This window comes from Malus sylvestris, chromosome 16 (assembly GCF_916048215.2).
Source record: "Malus sylvestris chromosome 16, drMalSylv7.2, whole genome shotgun sequence".
NCBI lineage: Eukaryota > Viridiplantae > Streptophyta > Magnoliopsida > Rosales > Rosaceae > Malus > Malus sylvestris.
In genome coordinates, this window is record NC_062275.1 from 5790735 (window position 1) to 5813639 (window position 22905).

Consider the following 22905-nt stretch of genomic DNA (forward strand, 5'->3'; position numbering starts at 1 on the left):
AACTTGTCCTCCTACCTCATCAACTATAATAAGGAGACTGATAGTTCAGAAATTTATAACTAATCAAAAAACAACAAATAATCTGCAATTTTTTTATTTCAAACAAATAATCTTCAATTAATAATGTCATTAGTTTACATAGAACACTTGTGCACTACTGCTTCTCTTGTAAGCCGTTTTGTAGCAAAGGGAGCTTGTTTTGGTCTAGTGATTCGATTTCGATCAGCTTCTCTTCTTTGGCCTTTCCCCACATCATGGCATAAAATCCAGTAACAATTATTGCTGCACCAACTAAGCTGCAAAGATGTTATATAATCAATTATCATTAATTAATTTGCTGATAAGAATTTTCTCTTAATCATCAACCCGATTTTCTAACAAGCCAAAGACTTTCCCACCCAGCAGCTTTCACCAACTTTCAATGATTCAACCAAAGAAAAATCAAATAATTGAACGGGACAAGTTTAGAGCTCTTTTGATAACTATTTCGTTTTTAGTTTTAAATTTTCACTATTTGTGCTTGAGATATCAAGTGAGAATAAGTAACAGGTTGAAACAAATTATATGTATATTTATACCTTCCAAGATAGACTGAATCTCCCAAAAATATGACACCCATGATCACACCAAAAATGATTCCAAGAGGCTTAAACATAGAACAATAAAAAGCTCCAGCCTTCTTCACACACCAGGTGACTAAACTGTATCGGAGAACCGTCGAAACAATTCCCTGTAAATGATCGTACAAAATTTAACTTATAACTATGAGCTGTAAAAAATCTTTTACCTTGAGCTATGAAAAAAAAAAAGAACTCTAATTTGCTTACTGTGTATAAAATAGCAATGATCCCCACATCCAGCCTTATTTCCCAGGCACTTGCACCTCTAACTGCAATTAAAGTAAATGCTGCAGACTGCATGGTCGCGAATAAGCATTGGAAAAAGACAATGAACACAATTGCAGGGTACTTCTTAACGATTGTTGCCTGCAACATTTGGAATTATAGAAAGAAAGAAAGAAAGAAATTGTAATTTAATTGGTTGTTATTTGCTTTCAGCTCTATAAAAGGGTAACCGAGTAACACCTAATTACCTGCAGAATGTACCATAAAGAAGTTGACAAGGCGTCAGCTGCAAGAAAAAACCCTCCAAGGATCCAGTTTGATTTCGATGAGGAAAGGATCAGTTGGTTGAGTAAACTAGCAAGTGATGATGATAGCCGTATGATTGGTAGGCCTTTGTAAAATGTTACAACAAATGCTCCTGTGATTGATACTATGGTTCCCAAAACTTTTGCTTGGCTGCTTGAGCTTCTCCAGTAAACTCTTTCCATCCTAAAGTTAAACCACCCAATACTTTTGAAAAAAAAAAAAAAAGGAACCACCCAATATTTGAAGCAATGCATGTTGATTACTTCTTATATAACACAACAAAAGTTATCAAGTTCCAGAACTTTGTTTTAATAGTATGAGTAAAATTCCCATATGTTGAAAAATTTCATATATGATACACGTGTTCTCACATTTTTCACACATTTTTCAATAGTACGAGTAAAATTTACATATTATTGAAAGGACTGTAATTGAAATTTCAGAATAATTCAAAAAAAAAATTATCGAATAATACACATACATATTCTTTTCATATTTTGTTGCTGTCTTACATTCTAATTGGATTTTATAACCAACTATAAAAAGAGAGTTTAATATTTTTGGTCTGTCTTTTTTTTATTATTGATCTTTAGTCAGTTATACAGTACTTGCCCTCGATCAGTTACAGTGAAAGAACTCAATTATTTGGTCCCCAAATTCAAAACAATACTATTATTCTCAGTATCAAGAAAGTCAAAAGAAAAGAAAAAAAGCAGAACCTGAAAATGATGGCAAGTATGAAAGTAAAAGCTGGAATGAGGTTAAGCATGGCCGTGCTAAGTGTGGGAGAGCTGTATTCTATGCCAATATTTCCAAATATTTGCGATGTACAACTGCACATATATGTTGAGTAATTAAATTTCTAAGAAATTGGTCTGTAGAGTGGAGTTGCGTGTTAAATTAATTAGTGTATATGTTACCAACCAAAACAGTGCTAGCAAGAAGATTTTGCAGAGGATGGAGAATGTAAGGGGAGGGCGCTCCGATCTGCCAATGGCCAGAAAATCTCAGCAAGAAGAAAAGAAAGAAAAAATGTGACACTTTATCGTCGAATATTATTCAAGATTTCAAAAAGACAGAGTAGTAAAATGTGTATGATTGATCAAATAATATCTACGAAAAAGGAAAGAAAGAAATTCTGTAGAATTAACCTGTGGAAGATGAGAGCGGAAGGGAGAAGAATGAGGGCGGAGACGGCGTTGGCATAGACGACGATTATGTACGCGTTGGTCCCTTTGGACATGGCTGCTTTGTTTACCACCATACTCCCAGTTTGAACCATCATCGCGATCACCATTCCAATAAATGGCAGAAAACCCTCAATGCTCATCTTATCTCTTTCTCTCTCTCTCTCCCCCTCAATGCTCATCTTATCTCTTTCTCTCTCTCTCTCTCTCTCTCTCTCTCTCTCTCTCTCTCTCTCTCGAAACTGCAGAGTCACAAAAGACACACATGCAGATCCCGCATCCCTGCAAATTACTTACAATCTGCTACAGTCGTTTTGTAAATCACTTTGGCCCAATTTTGCCCTGCATATAATCGTTCGAGTGGAGGAAATACATGATTGGCATTATGACAACAGTCAAATCTCTTCCTTTATCAAAAGTTGTACTGTTGGATTAGATGTTAGATATTTTTATCAAGGTTTAAAAAACGCTACCTAGAGCCTAGGCGGCTAGGTAGGGTCTAGGCAGGCGCTTAGACGGCCGGAATTGGATCCTTGCCGGATTCCCTCCCTGGAGATCCTAGGGATCAACGCACATGGACGGTTGATAAAAAATCGTGTGGTCATAATTAAATGTTTTTTTTTATATTTTTAAAAGTAAAACAGTTTCGTTTTGCATGAAAAATATAAAAAAGGAAAAAATTGCGGCCACACAATTATTGATCAACGGTCCGTGTGCGCTGATCCCTAGGATCCCCAGGGAGGGGATCCGGCAAAGATCCAAATCCTAGATGGCCTAGGCGGATTTAGGTAAATTTCTTGTATATATTGTAAATAAGTGCATAATAACACTTATAAAAAATTATACTTGTATGAAATCCATGAATAAGACAATAAAAGAATAATAAAATGTAAAAAGAGTATCAACAAATTCAAAATTTAAAAACACATTAAGCATATATGCCATCTAACTTAAGACATTTTGAATGATAAAAAATAAGTGGATGTAGAAAGCAAAGTGGCACACTAGGACGCATAAAGATGGGACTATACACCAATACTCAATGGTAATGACATTTTCAGCCTGACACCCCGTCATTTTTTATGAGAAAAATCAATATGGGACTGATAGCCTATGGCTTTTCACAAAAAGCAAGCAACTTGATGCTAGCTATCCAAACTTGATCGGAGAGAAACTAAGAAAAAAAATAAAATAAGAAAAGTATGCAAAGTGGTCACTTGGTCTGAAAGGAAGAGAGAGAAAGTCATTTCTCATCGTCTTCGTCTTTTCCTCTTCGCCAAACCGAGAACTAGAAACCCAGAAAGGCAAGAATGTAGCTAATCTGCATTCTTGAAAACAAAACAAAACTAAAATTCCTAGACCTCCTAGACCACTCAGTCGTCCGCCTAGGCCGCCTAATCCCTATCCCAATTTTGAGTTAACTCCCGCGACCGACCACCGTCCAATGCCTAAGCCCATTTTTAAAACATTGATTTTTATGCGTAATATTTAATTAATTAAAGAATTTTAAAGAAGTTTTATGTTAGTCGAGAACGACTAACATCAAACAAGTTTACCACCATATTATCATGTTACTGTCTCGTAAGTTTTACTTCTAATTGGTGAATAATGTGTGATAATTTCATTTTTGAGCTAAAAGCTGCTTTGTTCTCACCACATTGTGTACTCATGAAACATATTAGACCCTAAAATCCTTTAATTATTTCGTATTGACTCAAGAAATGAGAAGAATAAAAATCCATGCTCACCTTATCTCATTTTCTATCTCTCTCTCTCTCTCTCTCTCTCTCTCTCTCTCTCTCTCTCTTGAAACTGCAGTCATAAAGACAGGTACACATGCAGATCCCAATCCCTGCAAATTACTTTGTCACAATCTACTACAGTAGTTTTTAAAAATCACTTTGTCCCAATTTTGCCTTGCATATAATTGTTCGAGTGGAGGAAATGCACGATTGACATTTTGGCAACTGTCAAATCTCTTTCTTTATCAAACGTTGTACTATTGGATTAGATGTTAGATATTTTTATGCATAATATTTAATTAATTAGAAAATTTTAAAGAACACTCACCCTCATAATTAGGAGAGGCCAATTCCTAGGCCCTCTCATCCTCTCTCAACGCTCTCACTCTCAGAGCTCTCTCTCCCTCAAATCTCTTTCTTTATCAAACGTTGAGAACAACTAACATCAAATAAGTTCACCACCATATTATCACATTATGGTCTTGTAAGTTTTACTCCTAATTGGTGAATAATGTGTGATAATTTCAGTTTTGATTGCTAAAAGCTGCTTTGTTCTCACTACATTGTGTACTCATGAAACATATTAGACCCATGTAAAAACCTTTAATTATTAAGAAAACTAATGAAAGAGGCTTGAAAACTTTGAGTTTTAATGATAAGGACAAAATAAAGGGTAAAGTGAATAGTATCAGGATTGATTTTTTAGTGTAAAAATGTGGTTTTTCGTTAAAGTGAACAGTACCGGGAGCTTTTCATTAAAGTTCCCTTAATTATTTCGTACTGACTCAACAAATGAGTCAGTACAACAGAAAATGTTACAACTAAGTCCTTTCCAATTAAGTCATGTCCAATTATCCACTGTCCCCCATCCAAGCATAAAAACCAGTCTTAAAATTACAACTGCTCCAACCAAGCTGCATAAAATTTGATTTCTTCTCATCCACCGCCATCGGGGAAATTATATATATATATATATATATATATATATGTTGTGATTTGTTGATGCACAAAATCAGTGAGGACTTTGGTACAACAGAAAATGTTAAGTTTATGACCTTTGCTAGATTGCTCCGGTCACTAGTGTGAATAAGTATGTAAATGGATAGGGACAGGGAAGCAAACACAAGATGTACGTGGTTCATCCAGATTGGCTACGTCCCCGGAGTAGAGGAGTTCTCATTAATTGTGAAGGGTTTACACAAGTACATAGTTTCAAGCTCTCCTTTAGTGAGTACAAGTGAATGATTTAGTACAAATGACATTAGGAAATATTGTGAGAGAATGATCTCTATTTATAGAAGAGAGTTTCTAGTTTCATTCTAACATTGACATGTGTCGTATTGTGATTGGCTTCTAATGTTGACATGTGTCGCGTTATGATTGGCTTCTGATGTCGACACGTGTCGCACTGTGACTGGCCTCCTGGTTGGAAGAAAACTCTTCTGGGTCCTTGACAGTATAACGTTGACCGGTGCTCAGTAGTTTTGGGATTGATCAAGTATGGTACAAACAGTGCTCCTCTAAGTTCCCGAGTAAGGGAAGCTCATCAGTTGGGAACTTGCAAGATCCAAGCCATTGAGTAATCACAAAACTTCTAAGTACCGAAGTGTGGTATCATTTTCACTTGCCTTATCTGTCTCATATGTAGATGTGGTATCTTCTCTGGAAGTATTTTTCCTCCATCCAGGGGTGGTATTTTTAATCGATGAAGATGCACAAGGTAATGTATCAATTTCACTTGAAGCTTACTTGTAGTTTCGGGCTTGGTCAAGTGCGATACAAAACCCTATAGTAGGAGTCCCCCAAGTCGCCGAGCTAGGAGATTTCCCGAAAGAGGTAACAGATAAGGTAAGCAATCAGACTTCCAAGCAAGCAACCTGGATCGGAGGTTTGACTTCGACTTCTGGTTGATTGTTCTTTTTCTCCTTGTGTCGTAAACAGCAACAAGGATAAGGAGAAGCAAATGGAGAAGAGATGATATGAGATACTTTTGCTATTGAAGAAGTAACTTTCCACATGCTTATTCTTGAACTGGGCTGGAGGGTTTTCTGGTTTCCTCCAGAGTATAAGGTCGACTCAAGAATTTGAGGGTTAAAACAAGTCCATCAAATCTAGAGTACATTCGACCCTGATGATATGGGATACTTTTGCTTTTGACAAAGTAGTGGATGTATCGGCACGTGTTCTATTACGCTTGTCTCCACATGCTTCCTTGTATCCTTCTCACTTGCCCTATCTGTTCCTCAGGCAGATGTGGAATCGTCTCTGGAAGCATAAGATGTTGAAGATGAGTACTCGAGAGCAATGCCAGGTAAGTAATCAGGCAAGGGGTTTCAGGCAGTTAGTTCCTGACTGGAAGCTTGATTCCAAGTGCTAACTGATTGCTCTCTTTCTCCTTGTCTTGCAGGTAAGAACAAGGCCAAAGGAAAAGACAGGGAAAAAGCATGATATGAGATACTCTTGTTTTTAACCCTGATGATATGAGATACTCTTACTCTGGTGTGGCTGGTTTGCATAGGTATTATTGGGGGGGAAGAAAGCTGAGTATTTCGATAGGCTTCGTTGGGAGTGCCCTCTCAGATATGAGGAATGGTTGAGCATTTTTGCAAGTCTGCCTGTCCGTAGAGGATTGAGGTCGACATATATAGAAGTCTCCCTAAAACCAAGTAGCAATGTTATTCATTTACCCTTCTTGGTCGTAGCAATGTAGTGGGAGCTGCAAGCTTCACGTGTTTTAACTTTGTCAGAGCACTTTGAAAAAGTGGTATGTGGTATCTGGAAAACTGATGTTGCGTGTGAAGATTGCAGACAAGCTTTATCCAAGGAAAACTAGCTCTCGAAGTTCGGAGAGCGATGCCTCTTCGATTTTCGAACAAGCAATCATGTCAGGGATCTAGCTCTTGAGATTCGGAGAACGGTGCCTCTTCAATTTTTGAGAAAGCAATCATGTTGGGAGTCTGGCTCTTGAGATTTGGAAAACGATGCCTCTTCGATTTTTGAGAAAGTAATCTTGTTGGGAGTCTGGCTCTCGAGATTCAGAGGGCGGTGCCTCTTCGATTTTGGAGCAAGTAATAATGCTATTCCTTTACCCTTCTTGGTCATAGCAATGTAGTGGGAGCTGCAAGCTTCACATGTTTTAACTTTGTCAGAGCGCTTTGAAAAAGTGGTTTGTGGTATCTGGAAAGCTGATGTTGCGTGTGAAGATTGCAGACAAGCTTTATCCAAGGAAATCTGGCTTTCGAAGTTCGAAGAGCGGTGCCTCTTCGATTTTTGAACAAGCAATCCTGTCGGGAATCTGGCTCTCGAGATTAAGAGAACGGTGCCTCTTCTATTTTTGAAAACGCAATCATGTTGGGAGTCTGACTCTTGAGATTCGGAAAGCAGTGTCTCTTCGATTTTTGAGAAAGTAATCCTGTTGGGAGTCTGGCTCTCGAGATTCGGAGAGTGGTTCCTCTTTGATTTTTGAGCAACCAATCTTGTTGGGAGTGTTTTCTCGAATGTGAGTAAAGGTTGGGCATTTTTGCCAGTCTGCCTTGCCACGGAGCACAGAGGTTGACACACATTGGGACTTTTTAGTTATCAAGCAGTGGTGCTGTTCCTTTACCCTTTGTGGGTAATAGTAGGGTAGCTGGACCTTCAAAATTTATGTGTCTAAACTTTGTCAGAGATCTTTGGTAAAGTTATCTGCGGTACCCGAGGAGCTGATGTTGTGTGTGGAAAGTGATATCTCTTCGAAATCCGGAGAGTGGTGCCTCTTCAAAATCCGGAGAATTGTGCCACTTCAATTTTTGAATCAACGGCCCTGTTGCCCTTTCTTTTATAAGGGCACCAATTGTGTGCAAAGAGTTCATTCAGAGAGTTATTGCTTGTAGGAATTTTCCCCTTACTTCAGAGATTTATTGCACCTCATTTCTCCTTCATCATTTATGAGAATGTCTGGCCCATCCGACCGTCATTTTGACTTGAACTTTGATGAAGAGGCAACCATGCCTTCTCAAGACTACATATGGCGCTTATCCTTCTTATCCCCTACTGGTCCTTTTACCGTTGGGGACTCTATGATGAAGAATGATATGATCGCTGCGGTGGTGGCCATGAACCTTCTCACTCCTAAAGATAACAGACTACTTTCCAAACGGTCTGATGAGTTGGCTGTTAAGGATTCTCTGGCTCTCAGTGTTCAGTGTGCAGGTTCTGTGTCTAATATGGCCCAACGCCTATTCGCTCGAACTCGCCAAGTTGAATCATTGGCGGCTGAAGTGATAAGTCTCAAACAGGAGATCAGAGGGCTCAAGCATGAAAATAAACAGTTGCACAGGCTCGCACATGACTATGCTATAAACATGAAGAGAAAGCTCGACCAACTGCAGGAATCTGATGGTCAGATTTTACTTGATCATCAGAGGTTTGTAGGTTTGTTCCAAAGGCATTTATTGCCTTCGTCTTCTGGGGCTGTACCACGTAATGAGGCTCCAAATGATCAACATTCGGTGCCTCATCCTTCTGGGGTTCTGCCTAGTACTGAGACTCTGAATAATCACCCTCTAGTGCCTCCTCAATCTGGGGCTCTGCCGACTGTTGAGACTTCTCCCGAGCAACCTTTGTGAATGCTCCCTCTTGTTTGTTTATTTTGATTCATGTATATGTACATATTTGTAACTTATCGGAGATATCAATAAACAAGTTTTGCTTCATTTCAACGTATTGTGTTAAATACACCAAGGTCTTCTTCACTAAGTTCTTTGAATTTTTCCTTTTGTTGAAGCTTGTATGTTGAAGCTTTGTGAGTGAAGCATGTAGGTTGAGGTAGTGCTCCCTTAATTTCCCGAGTGAGGAAAACTTCTCGTTTGGAGACTTGAAAAATCCAAGTCACTGAGTGGTCGTGAGACTTCCGAGTATCAAGGTGCAGTAGCATATGGTAGGAGTCCCCCAAGTCTTCAGACGAGGGAGTTGACGAATGAGGCACTTCCTTTCTAAGTGGTAGCCCAAAACTCCTTCTTCATATATATTTATTATGAAAGTTGTTAGGTCCAAAGAAGAGAAGGCCTAGGCAATTTTTTTTTTCGAATTTTCGTGTTTCCAAATTTTTGAATTTTTGAATTTCCAAAAAAAAAAAAATATATATATATATATATATTTTAAAGCTTTGTAGGTGAAACTTTGGTGTTGAAGCTTTGTATGTGAAGCTTTGAGGTTGAAGCTTTGTTAGGCACCATGAATTGATTTTGCTTCACACTATAGCTTTTGTGGGTCAAGCTTTTATAGGTGAAGTTTTTGTGGGTCAAACTTTTATGGGTGAAGCTTTTGTGGGTCAAGTTTTATGGGTCAAGCTTTTGTGGGTGAAGCTTTTGTAGGTGAAGCTTTTATGGGTGAAGCTTTTGTAGGTCAAGCTTTTGTGGGTGAAGCTTTTGTGGGTGAAGCTTTTGTAGGTCAAACTTTTGTGGGTCAAGCTTTTGTGGGTCAAGCTTTTGTAGGTGAAGCTTTTGTGGTGAAGCTTTTGTGGTGAAGCTTTTGTAGGTCAAGCTTTTATGGGTCAAGCTTTTGTAGGTCAAGCTTTTGTGGGTCAAGCTTTTATGGGTCAAGCTTTTGTGGGTGAAGCTTTTGTGTTGAAGCTTTTGTAGGTGAAGCTTTGGAGTTGAAGCTTTATAGGTGAAGCTTTGGAGTTGAAGCTTTGTAGGTGAAGCTTTGAGGTTGAAGCTTTGTTGGGTACCATGAATTGATTTCGCTTCACACTATCTTGATCAAGATAGTGTGAAACTTTTGTAGGTGAAGTTTTTGTGTTGAAGCTTTTGTGGGTGAAGCTTTTGTGTTGAAGCTTTTGTAGGTGAAGCTTTGGAGTAGAAGCTTTGGAGTTGAAGCTTTGTAGGTGAAGCTTTGAGGTTGAAGCTTTGTTGGGCACCATGAATTGATTTTGCTTCACACTATCTTGATCAAGATAGTGTGAAGTTTTTGTAGGTGAAGTTTTTATGGGTCAAGCTTTGGAGTTGAAGCTTTTGTTGGGTACCATGAATTGATTTTGCTTCACATTATCTTGATCAAGATAGTGTGAAGCTTTTGAGAATTTGTAGTTGTCATCCATTGATTAAGTTTTTGTTGGTGAAGCTTTAGAGTTGAAGCTTTTTTTGGTGAAGCTTTTTTTGTTGAAGCTTTTGTTGGGTACCATGAATTGATTTTGCTTCACACTATCTTGATCAAGATAGTGTGAAGCTTTTGAGAATTTGTAGTTTTCCCTCCATTGATGAAGATTTTGTTGGTGAAGCTTTGGAGTTGAAACTTTTGTTGAATTTCCCTTTTTTTTTTTTTTTTTGGAAACTAGAAATTTGAAAATGTGGGAGAGACAACATATACAAATTTTGCTTCCACACTGTTGAGCAAGAGATTGTGATGCAAGCCACACCTTGTAGTAGTCGAAGGTTTGGATGAACCATATAAATTGAATTTGCTTCGAATAGTCTTGAATTTGCTTCGAAGGTTTGAGAATTGTAGTTGCCCTCAATTGATAAAGCTTTTGTTGGCACCATAAATTGGTTTTTCTTCACACTGTCTTGATCAAGAGTGTGTGAAGCTTTTGAGAATTGTGGTTCAACTCATTTGATGAAGCTTTTGTTGGCACCATAAATTGGTTTTGCTTCACACTGTCTTGATCAAGAGTGTGTGAAGCTTTTGAGAATTGTGGTTACCCTCCATTGATGAAGCTCTTATTGGCACCATAAATTGGTTTTGCTTTATACTGTCTTGATCAAGAGTGTGTGAAGCTTGTGAGAATTGTGGTTGCCCTCCATTGATGAAGCTCTTGTTGACACCATAAATTGGTTTTGCTTCACACTATCTTGATCAAGAGTGTGTGAAACTTTTGAGAATTGTGGTTCAACTCATTTGATGAACCTTTTGTTGGCACCATAAATTGGTTTTGCTTCACACTGTCTTAATCAAGAGTGTGTGAAGCTTTTGAAAATTGTGGTTGCCATCCATTGATGAAGCTCTTGTTGGCACCATAAATTGATTTTGCTTCACACTGTCTTGATCAAGAGGTTGTGAAGCTTTTGAGAATTGTGGTTGCCCTCCATTGATAAAGCTCTTGTTGGCACTATAAATTGATTTTTCTTCGTACTGTCTTGATCAATAGTGTGTGAAGCTTTTGAGAATTGTGGTTGCCCTCCATTGATGAAGCTCTTGTTGGCAGCATAAATTGATTTTGCTTCGAACAGTCTTGAATTTGCTTCGAAGGTTTGAGAATTGTAGTTGCCCTTCATTGATAAAGCTTTTGTTGGCACCATAAATTGGTTTTTCTTCACACTGTCTTGATCAAGAGTGTGTGAAGCTTTTGAGAATTGTGGTTCAACTCATTTGATGAAGCTTTTGTTGGCACCATAAATTGGTTTTGTTTCACACTGTCTTGATTAAGAATGTGTGAAGCTTTTGAAAATTATGGTTGCCCTCCATTGATGAAGCTCTTGTTGGCACCATAAATTGATTTTGTTTCACACTGTCTTGATCAAGAGTGTGTGAAGCTTTTGAGAATTGTGGTTGCCCTCCATTGATAAAGCTCTTGTTGGCACCATAAATTGATTTTGCTTCACACTGTTTTGATCAAGAGTGTGTGAAGCTTTTGAGAATTGTGGTTGCCCTCCTTTGATGAAGCTCTTGTTGGCGTTATAAATTGGTTTTGCCTCACTCTGTCTTGATCAAGAGTGTGTGAAGCTTTTGAGAATTATGGTTGCCCTCCATTGATGAAGCTCTTGTTGGCACCATAAATTGATTTTGCTTCGTACTGTCTTGATCAAGAGCGTGTGAAGCTTTTGAGAATTGTGGTTGCCCTCCATTGATGAAGCTCTTGTTGGCAGCATAAATTGATTTTGCTTCACACTGTCTTGATCAAGAGTGTGTGAAGCTTTTGAGAATTGTGGTTGCCCTCCTTTGATGAAGCTATTGTTGGCGCCATAAATTGGTTTTGCTTCACACTGTCTTGATCAAGAGTGTGTGAAGCTTTTGAGAATTGTGGTTGCCCTCCATTGATGAAGCTCTTGTTGGCACCATAAATTAATTTTGCTTCACACTGTCTTGATCAAGAGTGTGTAAAGCTTTCTACGAGTTGTAATGTTTGCATTGTTACAATGGGGAAATGTTTGAAGCAGATGCAAGATGGCTGAATAGCTTGATCTTCGTATGCCATGCACTGAAGTTGTTGTTGGCTTGTAATAAGGCTTTGTTGGTTACTATAACTCTTGTTGGGCATAAGTGCTCCTCTAGTTGAGTTGTCAAGCTTAAGGGTTTTTGATTATTTGTGAATGCTAGGAGTTCACATGTACAAGTTGTACCACTCGTCTTTTGGTAGGTGGAATGAATGGTGAGTTGCTTTCATCACTTGGTTGGTGGTACGAATGTGAGTTCCTTCATCACATTTCATCACATTTTATCACCTGGTTGGTGGCACGAATGACAAGTTGTCAAATGATATTAGAGTACGGGTTGTACATTTCATCACCTGGTTGGTGGCATGATAGAGAGTACGGGTTGTTCATTTCATCACCTGGTTGGTGGCATGAAGATGAGTTCTTTCTTCACCTGGTTGGTGGCATGAGTGGCAAGTTGCCAAATGATATTAGAGTACAGGTTGTACATTTCATCACCTGGTTGGTGGCATGATGGAGAGTACGGGTTGTTCATTTCATCACCTGGTTGGTGGCATGAAGATGAGTTCTTTCTTCACCTGGTTGGTGGCATGAGTGGCAAGTTGCCAAATGATATTAGAGTATAGGTTGTACATTTCATCACCTGATTGGTGGCATGAATGAGAGTACGGGTTGTACATTTCATCACCTGGTTGGTGGCATGAATGGCAAATTGCCAAATGATATTAGAGTATGGGCTATACATTTCATCATCTGGTTGGTGGCATGAAGATAAGTTCCTTCTTCACCTTTAATCACCTAGTTGGTGAGAATAGGGGCAAGGTGTCTAGGCACATTGTAGCCAGTGTCGAATGACACAAAGTATGTTGAACCCTTTCAAAGCACAGTTGGGTTATGTACGAATGTGTTGGAATGTATGATTGAACGAATATACTGTAAAGTTGTTCGTTTATTTGTATAGTCTTGTTGACATATACTTAGAATTTGTTTCATGTTGGAATCATTCATGTTGAAGCTTTAAACCCAAGTGTTTCATTGCTAGGAATGTAAGAGGATTATGACTGAGTTGTCTAAATCACCTCTTTATTGAATTCATGCCAAATAGTCTTCGTTACATAGGATGCAGAACGGCTGAAGCTTAACACTTGTACAATGTGAGTTTACTTGTAATAGTACTTCAAGCGATCAGCATTCCATAGATGGCCAAGGGTCTTGCCATCGGAGCTTCTAAGCTTGTAGAAGCCAAGGCGACTGATGCCAACAACTTCAAATGGTCCATCCCAGTTTGGACTAAGTGTTCATTCACTCGGGACTCTGTCGCAGAGTAATCTTTTCTTCAATACCCAGTCCCCCACTTTGAAAGATTGAGGTTTGACCCTGGAGTCATAGTAGTTGGAGATGCGCTGCTTGTAGGCGACATTCCTCAAGTGAGCCTGGTTTCTGTGTTCCTCGACTAGATCTAAGTTGAGGGTAAGTTGTTTATCATTTTCGCTTTGCACGTAGTTCTGGACTCGGAACGTTGCTTGCTCAAGCTCAACTGGGACAACTGCCTCTGTACCAAAGGCAAGTAAGAATGGGGTTTCTCCTGTTGATGTCCGATACGAAGTGCGGTATGACCAAAGAACTTGGGGTACAAAGCCAACAACCTTTAATCTTGTCCAAGCTGGTTTTCAAAGTTCGCTTGATTATTTTGTTGATGGCTTCAACTTGTCCATTAGACTGAGGATGAGCTGGGGAGGCAAAACATAAGTTGATGTTGAACTTAGATAAGAACATCCTGAACTTATTGTTGTCGAACTGTCACCCGTTGTTAGTGACTATCGCATTGGGAATGCCGAATCTGCAAATGATGTTCTTCCATACGAAGTCTTTTATTTTTGCGTCAGTAATGGTTGCCAAGGGTTCTACTTCAGCTCACTTTGTGAAGTAGTCAACTGCAACGATTGCATAGCGAACCTTGCCCTTCCCTGCAGGCTTTGGACCGATCAAATCAAGTCCCCATTGGGCCAAGGGCTGATCATAGGAGTAAGCGGCTCGGGAAGGGAGTGAGGAATAGTTATGTAGCGTTGACACTTATCACATGAGCGGGATATTCTGATGGCATCTTGGTGGAGTGTTGGCCAGTAATATCCTTGGCGAAAAGCCTTGTGTGCTAGGGATCGAGATCCAGTATGATCTCCGCAGACTCCTTCATGTATTTCCCGAATGACAGTTTCCGCCTTTACGGGCGTAAGGCATCTTAGGTATGGTAGGTTAAAACCCCACTTGTAGAGTTGGTCATTAATGATCAAGTAACGGGTAGCCTTGTATCGAATCTGCTTAGCTTGGACTTTGTCATTTGGAAGGGTGCCATGAGCAAGGAATCTATAAATCGGGGTAATCCAACTATCCCCCTGTTGTAAGTTGCACACTTCCGCAGCCATGGTGCTTGGTGCTGCCAACAATTCGACCTGAATTTTTCTCCCAATCTTGTCTTCCACCGCTGAGGTGAGGTGAGCCAAAGCATCTGCATGACTGTTTGCCGCTCGAGGAATTTGGGTGATCTGGTAGTGGAAGTGCTTAAGCAACAATTGTGTTTGTGCCAGATATGCAGCCATTGAGCTATCCTTAGCGTCAAAGTTGTTGGTGACCTGGTTAACCATCAATTGGGAGTCACTGAAGATATTAATTTGTTTAACCCCAAGGTGTTTGGCCAAACGTAAGCCTGCTAGGAAGGCTTCATATTTGACCTCATTGTTCGACGTCTTGAATTTGAAACGAAGAGCATACTCCATCGCCACTTTGTCAGGGGTCTTAAGGACTAGTCCTGCTCCACAACCCTGTTGGTTGGACGAGCCATCAACATATAGACTCCATGCTAGGGCTGTTGGTTCTATTTTTTGAGCTTCCGAAGGTAATGAAACCACTTCTTTAAGTGTAGAAACAATGTCAACAGGATATGTGAAGTCAGCGATGAAGTCTGCCACTGCTTGGCCCTTCTCAGCTGGCTTTGGTTGGTATGAGATGTCAAACTCACCCAATGCTATCGCCCATTTGATCATTCGCCCAGAAGTGTCAGGACTTTGGAGTATCTGTCGAAATGGATGATTGGTAAGCACGATGATGAAGTGTGCTTGGAAGTAAGGGCGAAGTTTTCGAGCAGACATGACCAATGCTATAGCCAATTTCTCAATGTTGGAGTATCGTGTCTCCGCATCTTGTAAGGCCTTGCTAGCGTAGTAGACAGGCCGTTCGACATTACCATCCATTCGAATGAGAACGAAACTTACTGCTGAAGCCGATACTGACAAATAGATAATGAGAGTGTCACCAACCTCAGGTTTGGAGAGCAAATGGGCTTTACTCATGTAGTCTTTGAGGTTCTTGAATGCCTCAGCACATTCATCAGTCCATGTAATGTACTTCTTACTTCCCTTAAGTGCTTCGAACAAAGGAGCACATCTGTCTGTGGCCTTATAGATGAACCTAGTTAAGGCTGCCACCTTGCCAGTAAGGCTCTGGATATCTTTTGAAGTTACCGGTTCCTTCATGTTGAGGATTGCTTTGATCTTCTTGAGATTAGCCTCAATGCCTCGTTGGCTTATCATGAAGCCTAAGAATTTGCCAGAACCTACGCCGAAGGCACATTTGTTGGGGTTCAACCTCATTCGATACCTCTTCAGAATGGTGAAAGTTTCAGATAGGTTGGTGATGTGTTGGTCAGCATGTTTTCTCTTGACTAGCATATCATCAACGTAAACTTCCATGTTCTTCCCAATCTGTTCGGCAAACATTGAATTGACTAGTCTCTGATAAGTTGCTCCTGCATTATTTAGGCCGAAGGGCATGATTTTATAGCAATATAGTCCATTGTCAATAGTGAAGGCTGTGTGTTCTTGGTTCGGAGGGTTCATGAGGATTTGGTTGTATCCTGAGTAAGCATCAATGAAGCTCAGAAATTCACACCCTGTCGTAGAGTCTATAAGTCTGTCTATGAGAGGAAGAGGAAAGCTATCATTCGGGCATCCTTTGTTTAGGTCGGTGTAATCGACACACATTCTCCACAAGACCTTTTGGAGCATGAGACTTTCCTTGGTCGGATTCTTCTTAACAAGGACAACATTTGCTACCCACGTTGGATAATTGACTTCACGAACAAAGCCTATGCCTTTGAGTTTTTCAACTTCTGCCTTCATTACCTCGTACCGTTCAGCGTCATAAAATCTTCGCTTCTGTCTCACTGGCTTGGTCTTAGGGTCAATACTTAAGCGATGACAGATGATATCGGGAAAGATGCCTGGCATGTCCTCGTACGACCAGGCAAAGACCTCAATGTTCTCTTGCAAAAAAAAGATCAATGCCAACCGAATGGGTGGTGACAAGATGGTGCCAATCTTCACCATGCGATCCGGATAATCTTTTGAGATAGAAACCTTCTCCAACTCTTCAGCGGGTTGTGCTTACTGGGTGAAAGAGTCATCTCGAGGATCGTTGGGTTGACTGTTGCCATCGTGAAGATCCAAGTTGGCTTCATCTGGGTTGGTCTTTATGACTTGGTCATGTATAGAAAGGGTTTCCTTGAGCATAGGCAGGTGTTGTTGCTTAACCGAAGTGTTGTAACATGATCGTGCACTAAGTTGATGCATGTACGTCCAAATATGACATTGTATGCCGTTGGGCAATCAACCACCAGGAAGTTAGTGGTAATGGTAGCTGTGTAAGGGCCTGTACCAATGGTGAAAGGTAAGTGTATGCTCCCCAAAGGTTGCACAATATCACCGGAGAAGCTTATCAGAGGGGAAATCGAGCGATCGAGCAAGTGTTCAGCTACATTAAGTGCCCTGAAAGCTTCAGCAAACATGATATTGACCGAAGCACCCGTGTCTACCAGGATTTGTCGTACTTCAAAGTTGGCTATGTGAGCTTCCACGATCAGTGGGTCATTGTGAGGGTAAATGATACCTCTTTCTTCCTCAAGGTAGAAACATATTGGATCCCAGTTAGGCTTTTGATACTTACCTCCCTTGATGTCTTCCACGTGAAACACTTGATGGCCAAACCTTAAAGCTTGTTCACTATTTTTCATGGCCCTGTTGGAAGATTTAGATATGGGTGTGCCACCACTTATGGAATATATCACATTCACCTGGCGTTGGTTACGGTTACCCCTTGGAGGGTGAATGAGGAATTGATCAATTTTTCCTTCACGTGCCAAAACTTCAATATGATCACGAATGGTGATATACTTCTCGCCGTCATGGCCGTTATGCTCGTGGTAGCAGCAAAACGTGCCCATGTTCTTCGTGGGCTTGTAATCCGGGTGTCTCGGTTTTGGCTTCGATATCAAGTATGCTATGCTGGGGTAAATGGCCATACATGTGGCGTTCACGGGTTTGTATGCCTCATACCTCGGGGTAGGGGCTGTCCTGACACGTGCTTGACCCACTGTGTTGACTGTCTGGGGTCGGGGATTATCATGGCGATACCCTTGGTTATCGCGGTAATGTCCCTTACTCCTTTTACTAAAATGAGACTGGTGAGGATGGAAATATTTCCTTTTGCCCTGAGATTGATATGTCTGTTGACTTGGCAAAGTATTAAGTAAGGTAGGAGGAGGCACCGCTGCCGTTTAGAAGGTCGAGGTCTTCTCATTTGGTTGGATCTGGCTTCCACTCCCTACTTGCTGATAAAGGGTGGTTGTGGGGGGTTTCTCTTGATATGTCATTGCCTCAGCGGAGGCATGGTTGTAAACATGTGCCATCATCTCAGAGTAAGTCTTCCAAGTGTTGGCATTGATCATGTACTTGAAGAAACAGTCACGTAGGCCTGCCATGAAGGCTTTGAGGGCAGTATTGTCGTCTGCATCGGCATAACGGGAATACTCATGGCTGAAGCGGCCAGCATACATACGTAATGACTCGTTTGGTTTCTGGCGAATAGTGTACAAGTCATCTGCAGAATGCAAGCGATCGGTCTGGAAGATGTGTTGAAAGACAAACAGTTTCCTCAGTTCCTCAAATGAGTCTACTGTCTCAGGTGGAAGACGGCAATACCAGTTTAGAGTTTCGCCAAAGAACGTGGAGGGGAAGAGAAGACATCGTTCTTCGTCGGTGAGCATCTGATATGCCATGGTGGACTCAAAGAGGTTAAGGTGTTCAATTGGGTCCTCACTTCCAGTATAGAGTTGTAAATCAAGCTTTTATTTTGTCTTCGCTTGAAGGGGGTGTTGATGATCCTCCTTGTGAGAGGGCCAGGCCTGGGTTGGTTCCAGTCAGGTATCTCGGCTTGACGTTCGGCCTTCAACTTGTTTACTTCCTCAATGAGCTGTAGGACAAGGGGGTCCTGGGTGGAGTCATGTACCATTGGGATTTTCTTTCGTAAGTCTTCATCGCCTATTGGAAATAGGAAAGTTTGAGCAAGGGCGTGTGATTTTTCCTTGGAATCGCCGTATTGACTTCTAGGGCGAGTCTGTCGGAATACCTTAGAGTCCCTTGTACCTTCATGTTCCTCTTGGACCTGTCGTTCCTTCCCTAGATTAGCAGCTGGCCTGGGTCGTGGGAGGGGACCGAGTCTTTCAGAAACCCTTGGGTCATTGATCTTCGAGCATATGTGGAGGGGATTCTCTCGACGTTGCTTTAGGAAGTCTCGGCAGTCATGATAAATGGTTTTCGATCCTTCCAACCCTTCTACAATGAGGTGTCTTTCTCCACTTCTCCTGCTTCGGGTCGAAGCAGCTGGGTTGAGAGAAGTCTCATGTTGATTAATGTTTTGATGATTAGCTCGTTCCTCATCAGAGATACCCATGTCGAAGGAAGGTGACCCTCCGTGTTGGGAGGCACCCAGGTGATGATTGATGTCCACAGGGGTAACGAGCTCGCATGTTTGAGTACGCCTAGTTTCGTGGAGCGTCTCAAAGAGCTTCTCATACTGCTCCTGGAGGACCTCATTCTTCATTGCTATCTTGTTGTTCTGAGCTTCTAACCCATTGACTTTAGCTTGAAGAGCAACCATTTTTCCTTCCTTCTTTCGTTGCTTCGCACTAGGTGCAAGAGGGGTGTTATTCTGTGTGTTGTGGCTTCTTTCGCTCCCCATGTTGGAAAGGGATGCCTGGTCAAAAGAGAGTGTACAAATGGTGGAAACCAGCTTGACAAAGTTGAAGAGAGTGGGAATAAGTGTCGTTCCCACAGACGGCGCCAAATGTTGATGCACAAAATCAATAAGGACTTTGGTACAACAGAAAATGTTAAGTTTATAACCTTCGCTATATTGCTCTGGTCACTAGTGTGAATAAGTATGTAAATGGATAGGGACAGGGAAGCAAACACAAGATGTACATGGTTCACCCAGATTGGCTACGTCCACGGAGTAGAAGAGTTCTCATTAATTGTGAAGGGTTTACACAAGTACATAGTGTCAAGCTCTCCTTTAGTGAGTACAAGTGAATGATTTAGTACAAATGACATTAGGAAATATTGTGAGAGAATGATCTCTATTTATAGAAGAGAGTTTCTAGTTTCATTCTAACATTGACATGTGTCGTGTTGTGATTGGCTTCTGATGTTGACAGGTGTCGCACTATGATTGGCTTCTGATGTCGACACGTGTCGCACTGTGATTGGCCTCCTAGTTAGAGGGAAACTCTTCTGGGTCCTTGACAGTATAACGTTGACCGGTACTCAGTAGTTTCTGGATTAGTCAAGTATGGTACAAACATAATTTTTTTACAATGATTTATTTACACTAGAAGATAGAAAATAAATTAGCTGCGAACTTTTGAGATTTTAACCTAAAACTTATTATTTACAAGTGAAGAAAAATATTATTATACCATAATATTGAGTGACATATTTGTAAAGGTGATGCTAAGGAGACTATTTACATAAATCCTATTTTGTAAATCATATAATATGATAACAACTAATAGTTGGATTTCTTCTTTAAATCATTAAAAAAGAATATCAATCATCAACCGGTACATCACGTAATCTACAAAATATAATTAAAAAGATGGTCCGCACATCTCCTTTACTACATTTTGGTTCGTCGAGGACACTAGCTAATTGTGTTGTTCTTAATATAAGAGGTGGATTGTCTGCCCTCCCATTTCCATAATATTTATATCCCCTTCTATTTTGTGTGGTCACGGTAAAGTCATGTCAAAATTTTATATTCTTATTACTTTTTGTTTTATTATTTTTATAAAAAAAATCAATATAAAATGTTGATGTGGCTTAACCGTGACCACACAAACATGAGAGGATGGGAATAGTATGAAAATGGGAGGGCAGACAATCCACCTCCCTTAATATAATACAAGTGGTACATGCTTGATATTTCATACACCTAGGGTATTATTATTATAAACGACTAAATACGGTTACTGTAACATGTGATGTAAATACGATTATTATTAATGTTTGTGGCTGTATAACAATCACATTAAAATGTAGGTCCAAAAATATTTCAAGGAAAAAATATAACCCCATATGTCTTTTAAAGGAAAAAGAATTAAACATTTTTGCCTTTGTAGATGGCCTCACTGGCTCTATGAAAGCTTTTAATAGATAGAAAAAACTAACGAAAAGTCTAAAAAAAAAATTAATTTTAATAAAAATGACAAATAAATGTGTAGTGAATAGTACTAGGAAAATATAAAAATGTGATTTTTCATTAAAAGTGAACAGTACCGAAAATGTTTCGTTAAAACTTCATTTATATATATATATATATATATAATTCAGATCGATGCAATATCAAATCCTAGACTACAAACGAATACAAACTGCAGAACTTCAAAACTCTAACCCTAGTTTACAAACAACAGTAATAGAGTTTCTTACTTGACGTCTCGATGTCGATCCACTGTTGGTTTCGTATTCTCTTCTCTTGAACTCAAAAAATGGATTTCAGACTCTCAGTAGGGCAAGCACTCTAAAGTGAATTCCATGCACATGTCTGAGAAGAGGGACCAGAACTTGTTGACAGATAGAATTGGGGGAAACCTGATAAACCAATTTAGATGCCAACACATGCGAGAGGTGAAAGTTCTTGTCCTGCAGAAAATTAATAAAATTATTAATAAAGTTCTTGCCCTGCAACAAAAGAAAAATCAGGGTACGTATTAGGTGTTAAATAAAATTATTAAACCTCTAGAAGAGAAAGGAAGATGGAAGCAAGACGAAGAAGAGGGCGAGCGCGTTGACGTAGACAACGAAGACAAAGTCATTCATCCCTTTTTTTCATTGTTGCTTGTTCAACCCAACATCCTAAAACTCCACCATCACTATCATCACTGTTACTGATTCTCCTTAAGAATAGAAATTAATTATAAAAAAATGTAAATTTTTAAGTAGTTCAATAATTGAAGAGCAGGTAACTACAATAAACATATCTTGATATTTGTTGCAAAAATAATCAATCGTCATTATATCATCATTGTATTGTCGTTATATCATCGTTGTTCATGTATATATCATCAATATGTCGTTATATGATCAAATATGTCATCGTTACTGAAAAATAATCATTTTTCTGCAAACCAAATATCCAATATTGCAACTAATTTTCCAGAATTCAATCCTATTATTCACCATTTGGGGTCTTTTAATTTAAAACTAGCCCGTTCTACTCAGATTGGCACATGAGTCAAGTCCACAAACTTCTTTTAGCTTCTTATTTCCTAAGCCCATACCTATGCTATTACTGATACTAAGAAAGTCATCCACAGAGTCCAAGGGAATAAATTTTGTAATTCCAAGCCCATAGGCCATAGGTATCAAGCAGCATGCCAGCATATATGTTGCTAAACCAAAACCTATAGGTAGGCATGTGGGTTATCATAGGATAGGATAAATATTGACCAATTTTGGGCATCATCGGACACTTCTACAATTTAGTCCTGGTAATCTCTGAAGTGATCTAATGAAAATTGGCCATGCTCCAAATTGTTAGCACACTAGGACTTATTTGGTACTTAGGGTTTGGATTGGTATTGAAAACTCCCTAATCTCAAGGTATGTTGAGGGGAGAAATAAAAAAATTGACAACAACTGGAGGATAGAAGATGGATTGCCCATAAAGGAAATTTATCCATTTTAATCTTTTCTAGAATGGTAGGATAGAAGGAATATGTTTTATTCATGCATAATCTTCTTCTAATCACCTCTAAATGAAGAATCATTTACTTCTACCTTCAATTTGATTTATCCATTTCAATCCAATCTTGCTTATCAAATGAGGCCTTAATATACTTTATTATACCACGTGAGATAAATCTTGTGGGTTTGCACGGTGTAAATGGCAAGTCGACCATCTATATTGTGCTATTCATATTCTACAATTATAGTGACGGAGGCAACATGAGGTCATTTTTTTGTTACGTTGGAAGTTTGTACCTAACTACTCTTACTCACCCCTCTACCCACCCTCACCACTAGACGAACCCCAATGACGTAAGGTAAAATTAGATCATTAGATGCACATGACCCCAGCAATTCGGCAAGATTGATAGATTATGAATGTAAATTGTGTTCGAGCATTGTACTTGGTTGTATCAAGAAACCACAATTATCGATACTTATCTCATCTTAAGGTGTATTGAGAATTCTAGGGTTCTTTTCTATTGATTGATAGATTACCAGTGTTAATTTTACAAAGCAAATCTTAAAAATTGGGCTTTTGGCTCATATATATTCTCCAAGTGCTTTTGATTTTC

The 22905-nt window shown here is 39.7% G+C and overlaps 1 protein-coding gene across 4 annotated transcripts; it reads right to left on the bottom strand.

Annotated features, from left to right (window-relative positions):
- Window positions 1–69: 69 nt before the first annotated feature.
- On the bottom strand, window positions 70–21425 carry LOC126606321 (WAT1-related protein At3g28050-like). Of its 4 annotated transcripts, none has more exons than XM_050273691.1 (9): window positions 21339–21425; window positions 21032–21244; window positions 2303–2680; window positions 2076–2138; window positions 1871–1984; window positions 1094–1334; window positions 828–914; window positions 579–730; window positions 70–291 (listed from the first exon to the last, which is right to left on the bottom strand). In XM_050273691.1, the coding sequence occupies exons 3-9, from the start codon at window positions 2518–2520 to the stop codon at window positions 135–137; spliced, it is 1032 nt and encodes a 343-aa protein (XP_050129648.1). In that variant the 5' UTR covers window positions 2521–2680; window positions 21032–21244; window positions 21339–21425; the 3' UTR covers window positions 70–134. The 4 variants fall into 4 exon arrangements, with proteins under 4 accessions (XP_050129648.1, XP_050129645.1, XP_050129647.1 ...); XM_050273688.1 differs by having other exon boundaries at window positions 828–986; XM_050273690.1 differs by having other exon boundaries at window positions 70–296; window positions 828–986.
- Window positions 21426–22905: the final 1480 nt, after the last annotated feature.